We start from the raw sequence: 20,017 nt of genomic DNA, 5'->3' as shown, positions 1-20,017 counted from the left end.
GGACTGGAAAGGTTAGGAACCACTGCCCTAGAGGGTTTCGGTAGTTCAAATAGTTGTTTTAGGTGTATTTTTCAACGGTTCGTGAGAAGTTATTATTTGTACACGGCACTTAGTCCTAAACTAAGCTGTGCCTCCTTATGAAAAATCAGGGCGCAGCTATCTTAACTTTCAGTTACGTGCTATGACTGTACGTAAGGAAAATCTGAGTGGAGATATAATTATACAACATTAAACTACTGAACCCTGTGTTGCTGTCAACTCGGTTGTAGACCACTAAGGGGCATATCACGGAGAAAGAGAAAGGATAATATAAAACTGACATTAAGTATTACAACTAAATTATCAATCAATTTTCAAAACGCTCGTATTGTGAAACTTTTTTGCTAAATAAAACAAGCTCTTGCCCTAATCTCATTGATACGGACGTATCAATTATTTTTACCGACTGTGAAACTGTGAAATAATCAATGTAGATTATTTGTGATAGGTCTGTTCCTACTAATTTTGTCTTTATTTTTAATGAAGCCCGTAAATATTTCTACAGAACCAGACATAAAAACGAGGATTTTATTGTATCTAAACTTCTAAAGGCAATTATTTATATCAAATTTCCACCTTATGTAGTTGCCATACAGAAACTTTTTTTATAATGTTAAACCACATAAAATATTAAAACACTAGGCAAGAAATCCAATAATTATTAGAAATGAAAATAGTTGGAACAGACCAAAAGAAAACATAATTAAATTGTATTGTTTCTGCACAAGTGCAAGAATAAACATATCCAGTAGTCACGCCACATATGGAGGAGCACAAATTTGGGCTCAAACTATTTTATTCAGGAATCACCTTTCAGTAAAGCATGTAGTGATTATTTTAAACAGACACCTGCTAGTAAGAATTATTAGGAAACACTTGTGATATGATCAAAATAATGATTCAATCATTGTGGTGGGCCTATGTGCCATAAATAGTAATTTTATAAAGTAATGTACCGTAAGGTCGGGGTACTTTAGCCCTTACAAGGTTACTTTGTCCACCCATGAAAACCCATTTATTGAAATAATAAATTCCTAAAAACGACACTAAACGCTTACATACAAACAAATTATCATATAATGTCATTTTTAAGTTTTTATCAATTCATTAAAATAGGTTGTTATGGGTGAACAAAATAACCTAGGGGAGCTAAAGTACTCGTATTGCGTCTTTCTATTCACGGTTGAAATAAAATAAAATTACTATTTTAGGTACCTATTTAAAATTGATATAAAATGCATTATACAAATACTATGTTCATTTCATAATAAGCAGGTGTCTATATACAAATAATCATTCTGCTTTAATTACTACAATTCGTGGTAAGTGTTAATAGTTAAAATTTATTTTTTATGATAATGAACACAAAGTAGGTAGATAGGGTAGGGTAGGTAAGATATAGTAGTAACTATGGGCTGCAGGCCTTGTATATTTGTTGTATATGTCGCTAACATAACATAGTACGTAGGCAAAATCCAAAAAATATAACTATTAATTTATATTGCAGAATGACATTTTTTGTCCGCGGAAAACTAAAATTGTGAATTAAATATAGTATCATTTCTGAAAGTCTTTTTTCAAATGAATCTTATATAATTGCAATATGGTCTATATTTGAAAGATATGACTAAACATAACTTCTGCAATAATGTATATTTAATAAGTGCTCTATGAATGAAAAAAATATGTGACTTCCTATGTCAAAAGATACCTTATTGTGAAAACATAAGTTATCTTTTGAAGTCTACATATTCCTTTATGTAGGGCAGATTTTCAGATCTCAAAAGGGAAGCTAAAAAGTAGGATTTTACCAAGTGAGTACAGGTTCCAATTGATTTTGAAAGTTCGAAAATATAACTGTAGTAAAACGTAATTTTCATAGATTTTTATTAAATTCCTGTGCCTACTTTGCCTGTCCCCTTCACGCACATATTTTAACAGCCTGGAGTTATTAAGAAATGTTTAACACAAGGTTGGATTATAAAATTATATAAATAACCGATAAAACATTTCTAAATATTCCCGTAGATTTTTACAAAAAACAGGGCTTTTAACCGTAAGTTGTAAATAATTTATTTAATGTTCTTTACACCATTGTGAGTATCTTTTACAAGGTAATGTAATTTGTATCACAAATCATTAAGTAGTATGCCTGTTTCAATCGTACCATACTGATGCGCTTACATGATCATTTCAAGCCTTACTAGCAAATAGTCAACAAATGGGGCATTATCTATGAAAAGGGACCTTATTGTCGATGGCGCTTACGCCGCACAGCGTCGCGTGTCATTGTATTTATATCGGAGCATCGTTAATAATGGCGTACGCGCCATCGACAATAAGTTCCCTTTTCATAGATAACGTCACAAATGGTCATTTAAGCGTACCTCAAGAGCCTTAGAACCGAAATACTGAACCTTTTTACGTGTGAACTCCGCATGTGTTGGAGTGAATTCACCGTGATAACATTGTTACTGTGTAATAATGTTATTTCAAGTACAACTAGCATCAAAGTTTACCCCACTGATGTACTTATTTCCAAATAATTCTAGTAAAATTATTAGTTTTAAAGGTACTTTAATTTTAAATTATTTATTTTACTCTTGATGCTGCCTGTACTTGCAAATTTTAGCGGTTCTAAGGCCGGGTACTATATGACACTGTAATGTACTTACTAACGTAGGTAACCACTAAGCCCAAAACGATGTATATGTATCATGTGCCCAGGCACAAAAATCTTTAGTGACGCCTCAACTTTTGAGGGATTCGTTTCGAATTTATTATATTAAAGTTAAGGTGTAAACATATTAATATGAACTTCTTTTGTGAATAAGAATTGTGTCGCGTCGGTACGTTTTATTAACAGCATTATGTATGTATATTACATTTTTGGATCAAAACCTCGACTTCTTATTTCTAATTATTCAGCTAAGGCGATTCTGGCAGTGCTTTTCAGCTTGACACCATAGTTAACACGTTGGCTGCCCACCATACTACACCTACACCAAACACCACAGAACATATTAAAGAGGTTAGAATGGCTATCGCGCGCAGTTAGTATCGGAACCGGTGTCGCCGCTCGTTCCTCTCCACATTTACTAACACTCGCGCAACGGTAGTAAAAACTAGCTAGCGCCTTGTGTGCGTGGTGAATGGATACGCCTCCTTTAGACAGATTTGATGTCTGGCTTCTTAATCTGAACGTTATTGTGGCACAAAAAGGCATGTTTACTTCATTTTCGGTCAGCGCGGGCGAGTAGCATGCGAGCGTTTGCTCAAAACCCCACGGCGACACGTACCCTGCTCGCATCGCCATTCTAACCTTATTAGTTATTACTACTTGTTCTGTGCCAAACACCATATGTACCTAACTCCGTATTCCCCGTACTATCTATTCTCTTTGCCTACAGTATTGCTCCCACACCCAATAGACATTTAAGTGAGCCTTTGGTCCCACCGGTGATGCACATGGCAGCCAACGATTAAGTAGTCCAAAAAGTGTGACAATATTCTTGCCACATCGTTAAATCGTTCGTGCCACTAATTTACTAGCATAACTTTCCGAAACATGCATTTCCGTATCACAATAAATTACTTATCATTTTAACAACTCTTAAACTTCAACAGAAAAATTGCATCAATGGCATTAACAATCTCGGAAACACTTAAAAGGCTTCGGCACACAGACGCGATTTCCGGGCGGGGCGTGAGCGTTTTGTATGTAAAAGCGGCGCGCCCCGCTCACGCCGCGCCCGGAAAACGCGCCTGTGTGACGAAGCCTTAAATTTGTAGTGATGTAAAACAATACTACAAGTTGTAACTTGTTGTGAACACTTATAATTTGAATTCCCTATGCACTAACCTTTAACCATGGACCTAGAATATTACGGACGGACTGTCACCTAAGACAAACTGTGACACTGCAATGGCGGACGGTTTGAATGTGTGCGTGTAGACGAGTGTTACCATGTAACACAAATTCTCCCCTAATGGTGAAACAGTTATTTTTAATATCGTCCTCGTTTTCAAATAAAAAAATAGGACAGTTTTACGTCAGACTGGTAATTTCCCGATACTAAGGAGCGATACTTAACGTTTGTTTGTTATGTATTACATTTTTTTTTGTTGAAAACTAGATATGTTTCAAGTTAAATGTATAAATTAAAAAAACATGACGAACTGATTTCATTACGATGCTAAATATCATTAGGTATTGAAAATAATGTTTGCACAATTACTTTGTGCAAACATAAAGAATAGTATTTAATTTATACATTTAACTTGAAACATATCTGGTTTTCAACAAAAAAATTATAATACATAACAAACAAACGTTAAGTATCGCTACTTAGTATCGGGAAATTACCATATCGACCTAGTTTGAAATGCACAATCAATAATTTAACCATTTACCTAAATGATCTCTTAATAAATAATGATTTAATAAGAAGGGTATCAATTACCCTACTTTCGGGAAATTACCCTATTCATGTTACTGGTCACACTCCTGTTTTGCAGTTTGATAATTTATAAACAACAAATTATCGTGATTTTACGTACTAATTGATAAACTTAAGTATGAAAAGTTATTCCGTGACTTTTTTTCTTTCGATCGGTACAATTCTAGCAGGAATTAACTACGCATGCCGCCATATTTTTATATTTTTCTTCGACATGTTTACTTCAATGACGTTTCGATTCGTCTGACGGCAAACTGGTGGATGTGGGCTGTCAATGTGTGTGTGTCACGCGTAAATACTTAGAAACTGGTGGATGTTGGAATCACAGTTGTGTTGTAAGCGAAACTCTGTCCGTAATATTATAGGTTCATGCCTTTAACAGCTTAAATTTAAAATTTGTACGTTTTTCGTATAGTTAAGACTAGAATCCGAAATCATAACACATCATCCAAAATATTATCTATGTCACTAATAAGATCTCTCTCAATGTTTTCCGAATTTGAGTTCTTTTGGCAACTAGCGACTACATCTGGAACGTTCTTGATTAGACCTAGGTCGTAGTCGGATATCGTGACTTCGCAATCGTCCGCGTCGTCACTCAGATCTACTACATCTACGGGTTCTACGGTTTTACTGTTGTCTTCATCATAAGATAAATCTACATTTGTGCAGTCTGATATATCGATACTTACTATTTGTACTTCCGAGTCTGAGTCGTCCGTCTTAGCTACTGGTTCCTTAGCCTCGCTATTACTACTTCTATTTCTAATTAGTCTAGGTTTCGAGGTGGTTTCAGCTAGTTTTATTTTTTTGAACTCGTGGCAATTGTCTACTAGTTCGTTCTCGTGGACCAAATAGACGTCGCTCTGCTCTGACAAGGTTCGTTTCCTGCTAACGTCGCTGTCACTGAGCCTCTGTTCCGGTTTAGCCTGGTTAGTCGGAGGCGCATTATGATCGACCTTTTTGTAAACTACAGAATTACTCCTAACGACCTTGATGATTTTATCACCGGTAGTCGTGACGGATTCTTGCGTAGACAATTTCCTTTTTCTCAAGTTGAGCGTGATGGGCGCGCTGTGGACGATCGCGTCGCTTTTCTTTCTAGCGCGGATTTCCTCCAGGGAGAGTATTTTGAAATCGAGCGAGGTGCGTCGCTCCGTGGCCTGTTTACCTGCGAGTTCGTCGAGCGAAAGCCGGTCGTACTTGGTGGCGAGGTTGGTGCGGATGATCTTGCGATCTTTGGGTGGGTCGGTCGGGAGGTTATCGTAGCTATAGTAGGCGGCAGCCTCGGCCTGAATACGCTCGAGTAGCAGAAGCTCCTGAGACTGCTTGTCTCGCGGCGAGGGACCCGCCTTGGTGGGCGTGGAGGAAGGCGCGCTCTCGTTATCGGACTCTGCAAGAACACACAACGACTCAGTCGCAGTCGCATCAACGATTTTCGTAATTAGTTTTGAGCGCGCTCTAGTTCGACCAAGTTAGTTGTGTGTTCTCGCCGGTTCGATCTGAAAGTGACCGGGGGTACTCAAAAATAATTACAAAAATCTAATTATGAAAGTTTTTTATTTACTCGTCGGTATATTAAACACAATTTGATTAAACGAAGCCAAAGTACACGTTCCGATGCGAATTTCGATCGGTTCGAAAGTTTACTAGCTTAAAAGAAAGGTCTCAACACACGCGTCACTAATTAAACATATTTTGAAATTCTTATAGAAAGTAAGACTAAGATTAACATAACAACAACCCCTGAATGCGAACATTTGCCGTACTTCTACCTTCCTCACACAATACAATCGGTATAAAAACACCAACACGGCGAGCCGCGGCCGCCCGACTCACTCCTCAGAGCGCCTACCGCGAAAAACGAAAATCTAAATTTCGTTATCTGCTTCTCCATCGCATATTCGAGCGACAGAGAGGCAGATAAAGATATCTTGATTTTCATTCTTCGCAGTGGAACCTCTGGTTAGCGGCGGCGGTGGCGGCGGCTCGGCGCTAACACTTCACGGGACGATTTCACTTAACGTGAAATTTTACATTTAACAGAAAAACTTTAACATTCCAACAATTAAACTAGTGATAATTAGCCCGGAGGACCATAAAAACTATTCCTACTGAAGTCATCGAAATAGCTGCGTTCAGGAAAATAAACCTTTTAATTCGCGCCCCTCGTATACGTAACACAACAAAATAATGAACTTATAAATATTTTTATTGGCAAACACGGTTCTCTTTCACAAGAGCATTTTTTTTTGTTGTTGTAGAAAATAAGAACGTTCTTTTTTTTGTTTTCGTCTCTCCATATCTTAAACTATCCCCCACCAATAGAGATTATTCTTTTATATTACTTTTAATATTGATAATTATAGTTTTATATATAAATAATGACTAGGCGTACCGTGGACCATAGACAAATTATTTTAACAGTACCTATTTTGTCGTGACATTTTTGCTATTTTTTTTTGTAATAAATATAGGAACTTTACTCTCAGTGCAAAAATATAAAAAATAACATTACCGAGAAGGTTCCAGCAAATGATAAATGTGAATTTGAAACGTACCGCGATGCTACGATAACGTACGGGGATAATCGGAGCCTTGTCAACAGTACGGGTACGGGACACTACGCTATACACGCTCAACACTGTTAGCTTTTCGTTATATGTTACCCTCCTAAATTGGTAATACAATCTTAAGCACGATAATTTTGTTAGTAAATAGAGAGCACAGCAAAATAATCTGTTCCTAAGTTTCAGTCGGCAATTATGGAACTGTGCTGTCTATGTGATGTATAACTAGTTTTTTTTTATTATTTATTAGCTCTATCTAATGCTCTCGGTGCACGAGTACAATGTACCGGCGCACGCGGCGCCCAACATCCTAAATGCTAACATACAAACGATTTAAAGGCATAAAGCTTTTTTTTTTCTTTTTTTTTCTTCGCCTATATATCAGTTACAATATTCGTGTATATATATTTTTATTTGTATTTTTATATATTATGTATCCTATTTATTATGTACTGTTCTATTATAGACAAAGATTATTAAACATCTATTTAAAAACCCTGGCGATGTCTGCCGCGCCGTAGGTCCGCGGCGGACATCGTCGCATGCGATATTACTATACGATCAATGAAAAAGCGAGAGATATTCATGTATGAATCTAATTAGCTAAGATATGAAAGTGGTTATATTTCCTAATGTATTGCACATACAAAAATACCGACTCTGCTTTTCTCTTGTCTTAGAAGTCGGACAGAGAGCCATAAATAAATCTTTCTCCGAGATTAATACTCATATATTTTATGCTCGATGGTATTTAAATATTACTAAGCATTGTCTACGTAAGAGAACCAAACAAAACGACGCCTCAGTCGGCAGCTCAACGTAAACCTAAATAAAAACATCTCGTTATATATAACTTGGAGCCAGCCCCGCGCACCTCGCGCGAGACTCGATCCAACTAACACTACAACAATAAATACTATATTAATTGACTACTGAAGAAAAAATCTAAATACATCTTTATCTTCAACCAAACAGACATTTAGACATTTAGTTAGTAATTCGTCCCGCCACAAACTGGGACACAAACGAAATAAAACTATTCTCCTTACAAGACGTTTACTAAACTAAATCAAATTATTTAAATCGCGTTCTGTAAATTATTTAAAACAATTCCCAGTCTGTTACTAACCGGAGATAGTCTGGTAGTGTGACTACCCCACCTAAATATCGTCAATAAACTTCTCTTTCCGCCGCTTTCACCTATTATGCATACTTTGACCCTAATCCGAGCTTACGCATTATACTTTGGGGATTTTTACGTGATATTTATTATTTTGTTTGCTTGTTATAACCGGCGGAGAGAGACCGTTTGCGTTCTCGACGTGTGGTGTTGGCACTTGTAGTTTCTAGTTTAGGTCCGCGACGGCCATCGCGCGGTCGTACATTCTCGAAGCGCAATTTTCGCCATTTCTCGACATTCCAAAGACGGAATCTAAACCGACCATAGTGCCACACAGCACTGAGCTTCTTCCTAAAGCACATTGATTCATTATAGTTAAATCATTGAATGAGCTTCCGAAAGTATATAATAATTTCATTCTTATCCTACACTGTTAAGAGTTTCCAATTTGAGTTACATTTTACAGCGTACAAACAGTTATTTTCGTGAGCCGACTATATCATCGGTTAATATTATTATACTATTCACAATTGTAGCTAAACAAAGCGATTATTGAAAACTCTAGTGCGTTAATAACAATCATGAGTCCGAGGGACCATCGTGTCCGCCACAAAACTAGTCGAAAACGTCGACAATCAATAATCAATAGATTATAGACTAAGGTGAATCCATTTGCTACGACATGGCGACGTTTTCGACGGTGTAATATTAACAACAGCGCCGTTTAAGCCCCGCCATTCGATTTGAGAGGTACTTCAGCCGTGTAACTGATGTGTTATAGACTATAGTTGTTACATTACATTCCGGTCACCTTGCTAGCTATTTGCCTTTTTCTAACAAGTATACTAACAGGATTTCAAACAGACCGGTACGTTCACCAAACAAATGTGTGTCTAGTCTAGTGACAATCATAATACTGCGAAGAATAACACATTTTGTATATGTATACATAATACAAAGTACAACACAGGCTTAAAATTCTATTCTTAGGTAGATATTATTGATAACTTTCTATTTACGGACTATTTAAATTACATCATTGGTAATGTTAAAATAAAAATATTGTAACAACTATAACCCCTGACAGTTACGAGATACTAAAACAAATAGGAAATTACTTAAAGGATCTAGCTAACATTTATCATACAACCATTTTATTTTGGTCTTATTTATTTAAAAAATCACATTACTAACACTAAGTTTCAATAAATGAGTCGACCGCTTTTTATTTTCAATTCACGTGAGGCGGAGGTACACTGTAAAAAAAATTGTTACCTCCTGACCCTGCGATCTATTTCATTTAATTCAAAATTAACTACAACTGAAAACTAGAGGTCCAAACAATTATGGCCTACTTTTCATTATCGATCAAACCATTTTCAGTAATATTAGCCACCAATTTAACATCAAATCTACCTGATCCAGTAAGAAATTTCCATTGTTAGTATTTAAGACACAGTTACAATAAAATACTACAACCATCAAAGTCTTTCAAATCAATAGGAAGACCAATTCGCTTCGTACAATAAATACAACCATTAGCAAATATTGCATTACAAGTAATTTTGCAACTTACTTGATTTATAACATTCAGGGCAAATCTGATGCCTTTAAATGGCGTAGAATTTAATCATAACTGTATCAATCTAAGTAGACAGAAAACCGAGCGATTAAAAAGGGCTCTATTACATTTTAAGATATCAAAATTATTATCATCTTAAAATGTAACTTTACTCTTTAAAAGTCAGTATTACCGAGCGATTCGACCGATTTTAATGTATAATTTTAACATTCCGCTAGATAATATAACACTGAGTAAATATTATTTATTCAGCGCTAATCAAATGATTTTATACTCTAAGAAATTAAGTAATTATATAATGTTACTTTATTTGTATCTATAGCACTAGCAATTTGCAAAACGCTTTTTTGGTTGTTACGGTTCGTCCACCGCAACATTCTGGCTTCATACGTTAGTGTTAGAGTCAAAGACGTAATCATTGCGTTAATTTAGTTTGACTAGGTTTTCATTTAAACAACGCGAGAACAAATTTTTTTTTTACCACTATTTTTCCACTTATGCACCTTCATATTTCAGCCAGATGCTACCCCTCAGATATTGGCAAGGTGCGCAGTCGGTGGAGGGGGAAGTGGCGCTGATCGTCACAAACACAGGTAATCTTATGGAATGTCTGACATTAGTACTAGCGGCAGCCGCTTGAACTAATTTTACTCCATAAGATTTAACGTAGAAAGTCTGCCAAAATGAGGGCAGCACCAGTCGTGCACCTAGCGAATACCAACGGAATATTTAGAGATACAAGTTTTTACATTAAAAAAAAAATGAGTTCGATCTCACCGCTCAGTAATGCCGGTCGCCCCCGGGCTTAAGATCGGTTTTCCTGGGATAACGGTGCCGTCATATAGCGGCCGTCTCCATACTAAATAATACGGCTAAATATGGATGTCGTCGTATTTGTACGGAGACGGCCGCTATATGACGGCACCGCTATCGGAGGAAACCAAAGCTTTACTCCCTCGCGTGCCTCTCAAATCGGTCAATCGGCAGGCGGGGTCTGTTTCAGTAGAGTCGCATACCTTCCTCGAAGTTGACGACTAGCTGGTCCTGGCCTAGGTAGGGGTTAGCCTCGTGCACGTGCGGGTGCGGGTGCGGGGCGTGGACGCCCACGTGCGGCACGCCGCCCACCAGGCGCCGCAGCGGCAGCTCCCCGCCCCCGCCCGCCACCGCCGCCGCCGGCAGCGCGTCCAGGATCGCGGGGTCGAGGACTACTGCGAGTGCAAACACACCTTTACATTTTTCTCAAAAATGGACGGCAAAGTCGACGTTGCCGGTTAAAAAATAGGTCGCGAAGTGCGTAGTTTAAGGTCATTCAAAAAATTAAAAAGTTAAAAACATTGCAGTCTCGATTTCGGGACTGCAATGTCGCATACAAATTCCATTATTTAACGAGTTCCAAACTTTTTAAAACTTTAAATGGCCATATCAAATGAAGGCATAAGTCCCTTAAACAGCCAAACAGATGATCCGCACTTATTATTATAAAGCCTATAACAGCCTATCGCACCGCACCGCGACCTTGGAGCGTCGCACCCATAAGTGAGAGCGAGAAACAGATATCTCTTTCTCGCTCTCACTTATGGGTGCGACGCTCCAAGGTCGCGGTGCGGTGCGATAGGCTGTTACAGGGTTAATGTTGGTACCGCGACTATTTAGGTGTCTCAAATAGGTTGGCGTATTTTCAGCAGAAAAATACACTTCTTTTTTTTTTAAAGGCGGCAAGCAAATTTTTTTAATGGTTGTATTTTTTTCTGTGAAAATTAGAACGTCGCTTCTGTATGTTCTGTAAAATATTTCTATTTCTTGCACCATTTTTGAGAAAAGCACTATATATGACTCGGCTGGAAGGCTATTTGCTGGCTTCGGATTCAATTAAACGGACTCCCAAGGTCGTCCGTTTAAAACGAATCCTCAGCCTGCAAATAGCTACTTCCGAACCTCGACAATAATGTACTATTAAATTTAGAATTGAGTTTCGACCGTCTCTTTTGTGGTCTGATATCGCAACAACGGGATAAATCGCAAGTGGCGGCATTACCTTGCCGCTGCTGCTGCCAGAAAAGCGGGACGGGCTGGGGCTGCGGCTGCGGCGCGGCCACGCCCAGCGCCGGCGCCGGCTCCGCGCTCTCGCCCGCGACGGGCACCGCCTGCCCGACCTGCAACACACACACCCTTATAAACCCAAGTCGCAGACAACTACCACAGTGATATAATCAAGCTTTTCCATCTCGTACCTCACTTAGGCAACTCAGCAAGCTTCGTTGCCTAAACTCTGTACTCGACTGAAAAGCACTCCATTAAATCACGATTGTATAAAATACTATATTGCTTAGCAGGATATGTTTGTACCTGGACACCGTTTTAAAGTTCCTCCTGACAAACAAAATTAACAGAACCAGTCGAAATATCATTTTTCCTAGTACAAGATCAAGTAGAAATTTTAAAATATTCACATCTAAAAAGTGTGCAGCACTACAGACTGATTTCCGTTTGCCTGCGAAAAACTAACATTTACTGATTTTTCTACAACATTAAATTTTCTACGCAAAAAAATGTCCTCAGAATTTTATTTCTATTCCGTTATAATTTTTCATAGACTGTCTCTTCTTTCCATCTTACCTATTTTGCTCGAGACAATCTGCTTTACCAACCAGCTCCTCCACAAAATTCTAGCAATGATTTTACATTGCTTAGGTACCACTTTGTGAAGGATGCTCGGAGACCCTATTTTATGAGTTGGGAACAAGGGTAAACTCACAGCGATGGGCTGCTGCGGGATAGGCTGGCTGGGCGCGATGCCATCAGTGCGAGCGTCCGGGTTCTTGTGCATGAACGGGCAGTGTTTCTTGCGACAACCGCCCGGCTGGTTCTCCCAGTAGCAAGGGATCTGCTTGCGGTTTTTCTGTAACCAACATTGGTTATGTTAATAGAGATCATCGTCACCAACTTTATATATTTTAAGTAACTAAACCAAATGGTATGCACAAACAACTATCCACATACTCCAGCCATAGCCAGGTGACATAGGCACTATTTTGCCTGTAAAATACTAAGGTGCATTGGGGTAACTTCAAAAGAGGGATAAATTTGAAAATGACAAATATCTAATAAGCTAAGCACTATAAACTGTAGCAACAGTAAGCAAAATGGCTTGATAAGCGCAATAGCATAACTATTTCTAAAGTATGAACTGCTTCTCGTTTTATAGATATTGGCAAAACAAACTGTAATTTACCCAAGTTTCATAGTTTCATAATCAAACAATTCTTAGAAACAGTATTATAGATAATACAAACATTAAGTTATTTATTTTTTGCAATAAAAAAATTAATCTCTTCGGGGAAACACAGATTATATCAACAAGCCTAGGCTGTTGTACTTGCGAAATCTCGTTTTTATGTAGGGAGAGTGTCACTACGCAAAGTGTAAGGTGACTCTTGAATTTGTTCGGATTATTTTGACACTTGAGTTGCGAACTCCTTTCTGAACCTCCTGTATTGTCAAGTAGGTAGTTTAATTAACGCTGTTGTTCTTGTATTTCAGCTGTTGTACTTGTATTTCATCGTTAGTGTATAGTGCACAATAAAGAATATTTACATACTTTATTAAATGTAATTAGTGACTTGGTCAAGTCCTAACAATACAAACAACCACCCATTAATAAATGAGATTACCTTTCCTACCTCATTCATGACAAATGAATAGGTAATGAGGTATCAAATTTAATGACACTTGGTAACTTGATTAGATTGACCTTTCATCAGGGAATGTCCGAAAATGATGCTATTTACTAATCTGAGCAAAACATATGACACACGAAAATATTCTGGTTTTCCCACCACAACACACACACAACAATATACATAATTATATATGTACATAGAAAACACACATAACTCAGGAACAAACATCTATACTCATCAAACAAATAAATACCCTTATCGGGATTCAAACCCAGGGCCATCGGCTTCACAGGCAAGGTCATTACCCACAAGGCCAGACTGGTCCTCAGATTTGATTTGACCGATTGAAGCACCCAATACCCATGCTTTTTAGGGAATAAGCATTATTAAGGACTTTATGTTGCGCTTACCCTGAGCTCCATGTGGCGGAGTTTGCACCGTTTGTCCATGCACTTGCCCTGCTGCCAGGCCGAGCACATGGTCTCGCAGCCCAGGGCTGAAGGCTCATGTCGGAACACACAGTTGTCCCCCTGACACATTATGTAATAATTAGCATCATTATCTAATCACCTGATTGATGTAATCATTTTATCTTTAAGCTATAGTGCAGATTTACAGTACAAAGTGTGCAGTATAATGCATAATTTCAATGTTGATGACTGTTCATCACAAAAAAGAAAGAGATTTATAGAGATAATAGAATATCTTGCTTGCTTGCATGTATAACAACACCGAAAATACTGACGATCTGTAGAACTTCATTTGTTTGGGATATGCTGATAGGCTTGGTTTACCTACCCTACAAATAATGTAACAATTAGAAGATCAGCAAAACGATTTACCTTGGTGCATGTGGAATAATAGTAGAAGTAACAATCGTTGAATTTTCTTGGGGATTCCATGGTGATCTTCCGGCGAAGGTCTGCGAGTTACGCGAACACCATGTACCTAATGCCGACACACGAAAACAAGAGTTATTTTAGAAACACAAACCAATCTGAGCAAAATATACCACAAAGAATCGCAACGATTTTGATTTAAGGATAACACGTGGAATTAGCCTACAAAATTGGATTTTTTTGAGAATTTTCCATTTTGACAATTCGTAGAGCACGTCGCGGCTAAACAAGTTCCAAATTAAAAAGTTACAATGCATTGATCCATTTTCAAACACGTTACTCACCGTGCACTGGTCGAACTAAAATTAATTAAATTAAAACAAATATCTACACAACCGAGCTATCTAACACAAAATAATACGAAAGTCAAGTCACTATTGGAAAGACGTGTAGATATGGCGGACTTTCATTTCATATCCACCCACAGAGTTTTTTCATTCGTATTCACTCCTATTACCACGTTGTCTATGATTATTCTATTGAATGATAGGGACGTCCTTTTTTTCTAAACAATAGTGTCGTACTATCGATATATTTATTGTCATCGCTGACCCATGCTGCATGTTGTGACGTAAAATCCTTGGCTAATCCGCGAAAATCGAAGGTCGCAAATTGCGGGCAGATGCCCGCAATTTGCGACCTTATTATGCCTTCTCTATCACTCTAATTATGCCTTCATTGGAGTAAAAGAGAAAGATCCCCGCAATTTGCGAATTTCGGCTTTCGCGGTAGACCCTCTGATAGTACCTATGCACAGTTTGTGTTGTCAAAATCGTTGCAGAGTTATCTTGGTCTAACCAATGATGTTTTCTAACATAGATAGGTTATACTCATACTTGAGGAGCACAAAAAAATACTTTCATATTTATTTCTGTGCCTACGAAGAAATCTGTTATTTTTGATTAGTTTTATCATTCAATCCATCTTTGTCACACTCGTTGTTAAACATAAGGTCGTCTCTTTCTCTTTCGGTGTGCGGGAGCTCGTTAGCACGTGTACATTTCTCGCTTGTCCAGCCGCGACTAAAGGCAACTTGTCCAATTTGTCACAAGCGTCGTAAGCGCTTCAATTTTGGAACGCTTATAACCTATCTTGAGTTATAAATCATTGGGTCTAACTCTATTACGGCTTACGGCAGGCCAGGGGTGTTCATAAGATCGACAGACTTGCATTCCCAGCGTGAACAACACTAGATTACCATAGACCTCAAAATCTATTTTACGATTTAAGATCAGCTTACACGCTCGGCAAAATTACGTACTGCCTGAATATTTTGATGCTTGGAGGATACAACTAAACGGAGTAGCCATTAACCAGGCTTTCCCCTCTGCCGCAAATAGGCGGCCAACGGTCATACACAATGTATGGACTGACGTTTATCTGACATGGCTATTTTTACGTTACGCATACATTTGACGTTCCCCTCCCCCGCAAAAATCGGCAGACTGTTTTGTACAGAAAATTACAGACATGGCGTCTCCGTTTGATTATATCCTCCAAGTTTTGATGTGTAGTGATCATAGAAGGTAGGATCCTATAGAAGTAGTATACGCGTGCCTCCGTGAGGGACAAAACATAGGCAATGCGACACTATGATTGGTCGAATTTATTTGTTGCCTACCATAAAGTCAAGTCCAGACGAGACAATTTTTCGCCAATATGATGAAATTGTCCGATCGAATCAGGCCTTGCGGACGCAAACGCCAATTTGATTCCCCGATCAAATCAGCAGGTGCGGACACAAAAATGTCTATGGGACGATATCCCTTCGCTCCTACATTTTTCAAATTTGCCGCCTTTTTCTACTGACAAGATCTGCTTGACCAAGTATACATACTAAATTTAAGGCCATAACAGACAATCGCACCGGACCGCGACCTTGGTGCGCTTCTAGGAATAGCTCGTACTTGGGTGGGCTTCCACACTTTCGCACCGGACCGTCAAAACGGTGCGATCCTAGCTTACAGACTGCCGCACACGTGCGCCAGTGTTGCCAAGTGTCCCATATTTCCGTGTTTTTCAACGAATTTTTGCAATAGAATCCTTTAAGATTGAATTTAAATTAATGTGGTTCCGCTTTTTTAGAGGTAGATGAATTATTTGATGAAACGTATTATTTAGTATGGAGACGGCCGCTATATGACGGCACCGCTATCCTAGGAAAACCGATCTTAACCGATCTACTTTGGTCATTTAGAATATTTTGCTGAGTTACCAGTCGGAAATGTGGGAATAACCCCTATTTCATTCAAAAAGGTCCTCTAAGTACAATAAACGATACGAGAAATGAAACAACTATTCAGTGTCGTATGAACTTTATAATTAATAATATGTAATCATGATTTTAATACATTAATTTACACGACAATAAATAAATGCTAGTAATTAATGAAGTCAAATCTGTTAAAACAATAAAGTAGATACAACCGCTAGATAAAACAAACAAAGCAAGGCTTAAATATAAACATGCCTTCAGTTTTGGACACAATCAATTAAGATTTGGACTATAACATAGATTTTAAAGCATAGCAAAAACGGCCTAGTTATAAGCGCCACCCCACACTAGCGTCTCCCGAGCGTAGACGTCTAGTCAACTCTATGGCTGCTGCTCGACGCAGCGTTGGCGCAACTGCGCAGCGACGCCATTTTCCATAGCGCTGACTAGACGCCGACGCTCAAGACGCTAGTGTGGAGTGGCCGTAGACGCTACACTATTTCAAAGCTGCATTTGAGACGCATATACACTGAAGAGCCGTCAAAAGCATTCAACGGCCCCTTGTCAAAAGCGTGCTGTTGAATACTGCAGTCGAACTAATGTAAACTGCCCTAATCATACTTTGTGTATTTTTTTTATAATGCGTCTATAACTAGGCACTTAAAACATTAAACTGGCAAATAATAAGGCGCTCAACCAGTCTGCAACTGCTACTTTTACCTAAAGAACACGTGATAATGAAAATATATGTAACAGTAATTTAACTATCAGCCTAAGTGGTCTATTTGGATACGATACAGAACCATTACTTTTACGCCCCAAACTAACAATTTTATAATGGAATAGGGGGATTCGTTTTAATGATGAATGAAGAATGAGATATGAACATTTTGTACATCGAACCAATACTGGAAAGGGAATGTTTATTTTTCTATTTTATGTAGGTTCAGTTTTGCCCACAAGTCGCAAAATTATTATAATTATAACATTATTATAAGTCATATCAGTCTAGCTCTAGCTATATCCAAACTTGTTTTAAAACTGGAGCAATATTTGAAGTAACATAAATCTATAAACTATGGCCTCATCGCAGCTTTACCAAGATTTTTACAAACCTACTGGATGACCTCTACTCGCTTCAACCAACACAAGATAAACCATAACATGAGTATTAGATTAAAACACTAACTCGAAAACAGTCTTAGAGACATCGAAAACGCTCAAATAAAACTAGATCAGGAATTAGGCAAGGACTTAAAACAGACAAGATGCCAGCTATAGTTGAGGTGCATTCAGACCACCTTATCTTACCTATAACGGCACCGCTATCCTAGGAAACCAGAGCATTAAGCTTTGGTTTCCTCCGATAGCGGTGCCGTCATATAGCGGCCGTCTCCATACAAATACTACGACATCCATATTTAGCTGTATTATTTAGTATGGAGACGACCGCTATATGACGGCACCGCTATCCTAGGAAAACCGATCTTTACTGTTATACACTATTTTGCTCCACAGAATAAATAATAGTACTAGGTACAGAAGGTTCACTCTCTAACAAAAGTCTATTACGAGAGATATGAGCGCAAGCGCGTGCATGCGTCCGTTCCGTAGCGGTGCGCGGCAACTACTATGGCTAGACACCAAAATTGGTGTGGGCCGCATGTACTTGTAGCGCCGCCGCCTGCCAGAAGTTAACTGCGGTGTGGATGCGCCTTTAACGATAAAATGTCCCGCATTTTCGACTAGTAGGTATTATGTTAATAATTCCTGACCTATAAGTTTTAGCTACATCATACATAAATAACAATATCCATTAAAATAATACACGTGAATCGCCAATAATAGTCTTCATGCGCGATGAAAACTAAATTGATCTCATAAACATACAAAATAATAGCACTATAGATTTTAGCAATGGAATTAGTCTATATTAATATTCGTAAACATTGTGTTTTGGCTAGTTTTACATGGTTACAAAATTACTAAATATATAATTTATACACAGATAAATTTGATCTATCATGGTTATTACGAACTGCTTACAGTAGTCACAGAATACAAGATTTTTACAGATAAGTTATAATGAAGATGATATTTAAATTTTAAAGTTTCATTTCAGATACAATCACAATAATGTATTGGGGACTCTCAAGTGCAATCTAGTGCTTACAGACATATCCATAACATTGAAGACACGATGGCTAACAACCTACAATTTAGAAATAAGTATACATCTCATGTCAACTATCATTAGTTTAACCTCGCTAATGTTTAAAATCATTCGTCATTATTTAAAAACAACCGGCATTCCGACTTAACGAATCTTACAGGCAAGACAGCAGCTGGGTTTCACGCTTCCCAATAAGCAATTCTACATCGATCATAATCTTTTAAGAAAAAATTAGTTTGACGTAAAATTTTATTCAACGATTTTAGCTCAAGAACTTACTCGATGTAGACCTGCTTATCGAACATGCGTAAGTCCGCTCCGCGAAACATAACACCAACATCTAAAAAGCCAATCTAACTGGAAAAATATCTAATAAAGGCATACTTGTCTGCAGTAGCCCCTGAATGGATAACTAACAATGTCACAACTGAAAAAAAATATTTCATTTTACACAGCCAATTCATTTGTTTATTGAAAAATGAGCCGTATTACGCACGTCTGAAGCATATTTTTACCCTGTATAGGCTGTTTTTCACGTCATGCGCAACCGTTTCATTAAGTCGTGGACGCTAACATTTCCAATTCCAAACACATAGGCCTTTTATGAGATAATTAATACTAAGGTCGATAGGAACTAACTGAATAATTAAATGTGGGTCCATGAAACTGTCATGTTTCGTATTGTCGAGAATGAATTTAGGCAATCTTGTTGTTATTTCGATAACAAATTAACCATGCAAGTTTAAAAACAACAGTTCAAAATATTTCCACCCACATAATGACAACAAGTACTTCTCCTATCCCATTCAGACCCATCCAATTTGTGTAAATGTCACTAGATTTCATTTTCAGTTCGCATAAACAAGTTTTGCAGGTCTGAAAGGGGTAATTCTTGTTACAAGATCGCCAATCTAATATAAACGATAAAAGGATTAACCTTTAACACGCCATCGTTACACGAGAATGGTGACTAAAGTGTCATGAAAACTTTTAGAGTGGAGCGCAAATAGTTCGACTTTAACACATTCATTGCCACCCAGCCAAACAAGACATCCGCGCCAGGCCACAACAATTTCGTCATATAAAGCTGTAGTACCACGACCCCGACTATCGGGTCGTCCGGCCTGGGAACGAAATCATAAAATACCCGATAGTCGGGTGTTCGACACTGAATGTGTTGACTCACGCATTTTCTATAGATTTACTTTCTAACGGATTGTTACAAGGGAAACAACAGACGGTGTTATTATTTGTACTTCGCGTATACGAGACGTTGTAA

General features: G+C 38.1%; 1 protein-coding gene across 1 annotated transcript; it reads right to left on the bottom strand.

Moving 5' to 3' along the window:
- Positions 1–4,896: 4,896 nt before the first annotated feature.
- On the bottom strand, positions 4,897–14,814 carry LOC134654742 (uncharacterized). Its single transcript, XM_063510214.1, has 7 exons — positions 14,635–14,814; positions 14,294–14,399; positions 13,862–13,981; positions 12,527–12,670; positions 11,807–11,924; positions 10,788–10,979; positions 4,897–5,892 (listed from the first exon to the last, which is right to left on the bottom strand). The coding sequence occupies exons 2-7, from the start codon at positions 14,351–14,353 to the stop codon at positions 4,934–4,936; spliced, it is 1,593 nt and encodes a 530-aa protein (XP_063366284.1). The 5' UTR covers positions 14,354–14,399; positions 14,635–14,814; the 3' UTR covers positions 4,897–4,933.
- Between the last annotated feature and the right edge of the window lie 5,203 nt (positions 14,815–20,017).

Source organism: Cydia amplana, chromosome 15 (genome assembly GCF_948474715.1).
Source record: "Cydia amplana chromosome 15, ilCydAmpl1.1, whole genome shotgun sequence".
Lineage (NCBI taxonomy): Eukaryota > Metazoa > Arthropoda > Insecta > Lepidoptera > Tortricidae > Cydia > Cydia amplana.
The sequence above is the reverse complement of the archived record's forward strand: the minus strand, read 5'-3'. Positions and strand labels throughout refer to the sequence as shown.

Bases quoted from the DNA above. Each gene is read 5' to 3' on its own strand.
- LOC134654742 (XM_063510214.1), bottom strand. From the start codon at position 14,353: ATGGAATCCCCAAGAAAATTCAACGATTGTTACTTCTACTATTATTCC. The intron at 13,982-14,293 runs GTAAATCGTTTT...ATAATGTGTCAG, and splicing joins ATTATTCCACATGCACCAAG to GGGGACAACTGTGTGTTCCG. The intron at 11,925-12,526 runs GTGAGTTTACCC...TGTGTGTTGCAG, and splicing joins TCCCGCAGCAGCCCATCGCT to GTCGGGCAGGCGGTGCCCGT.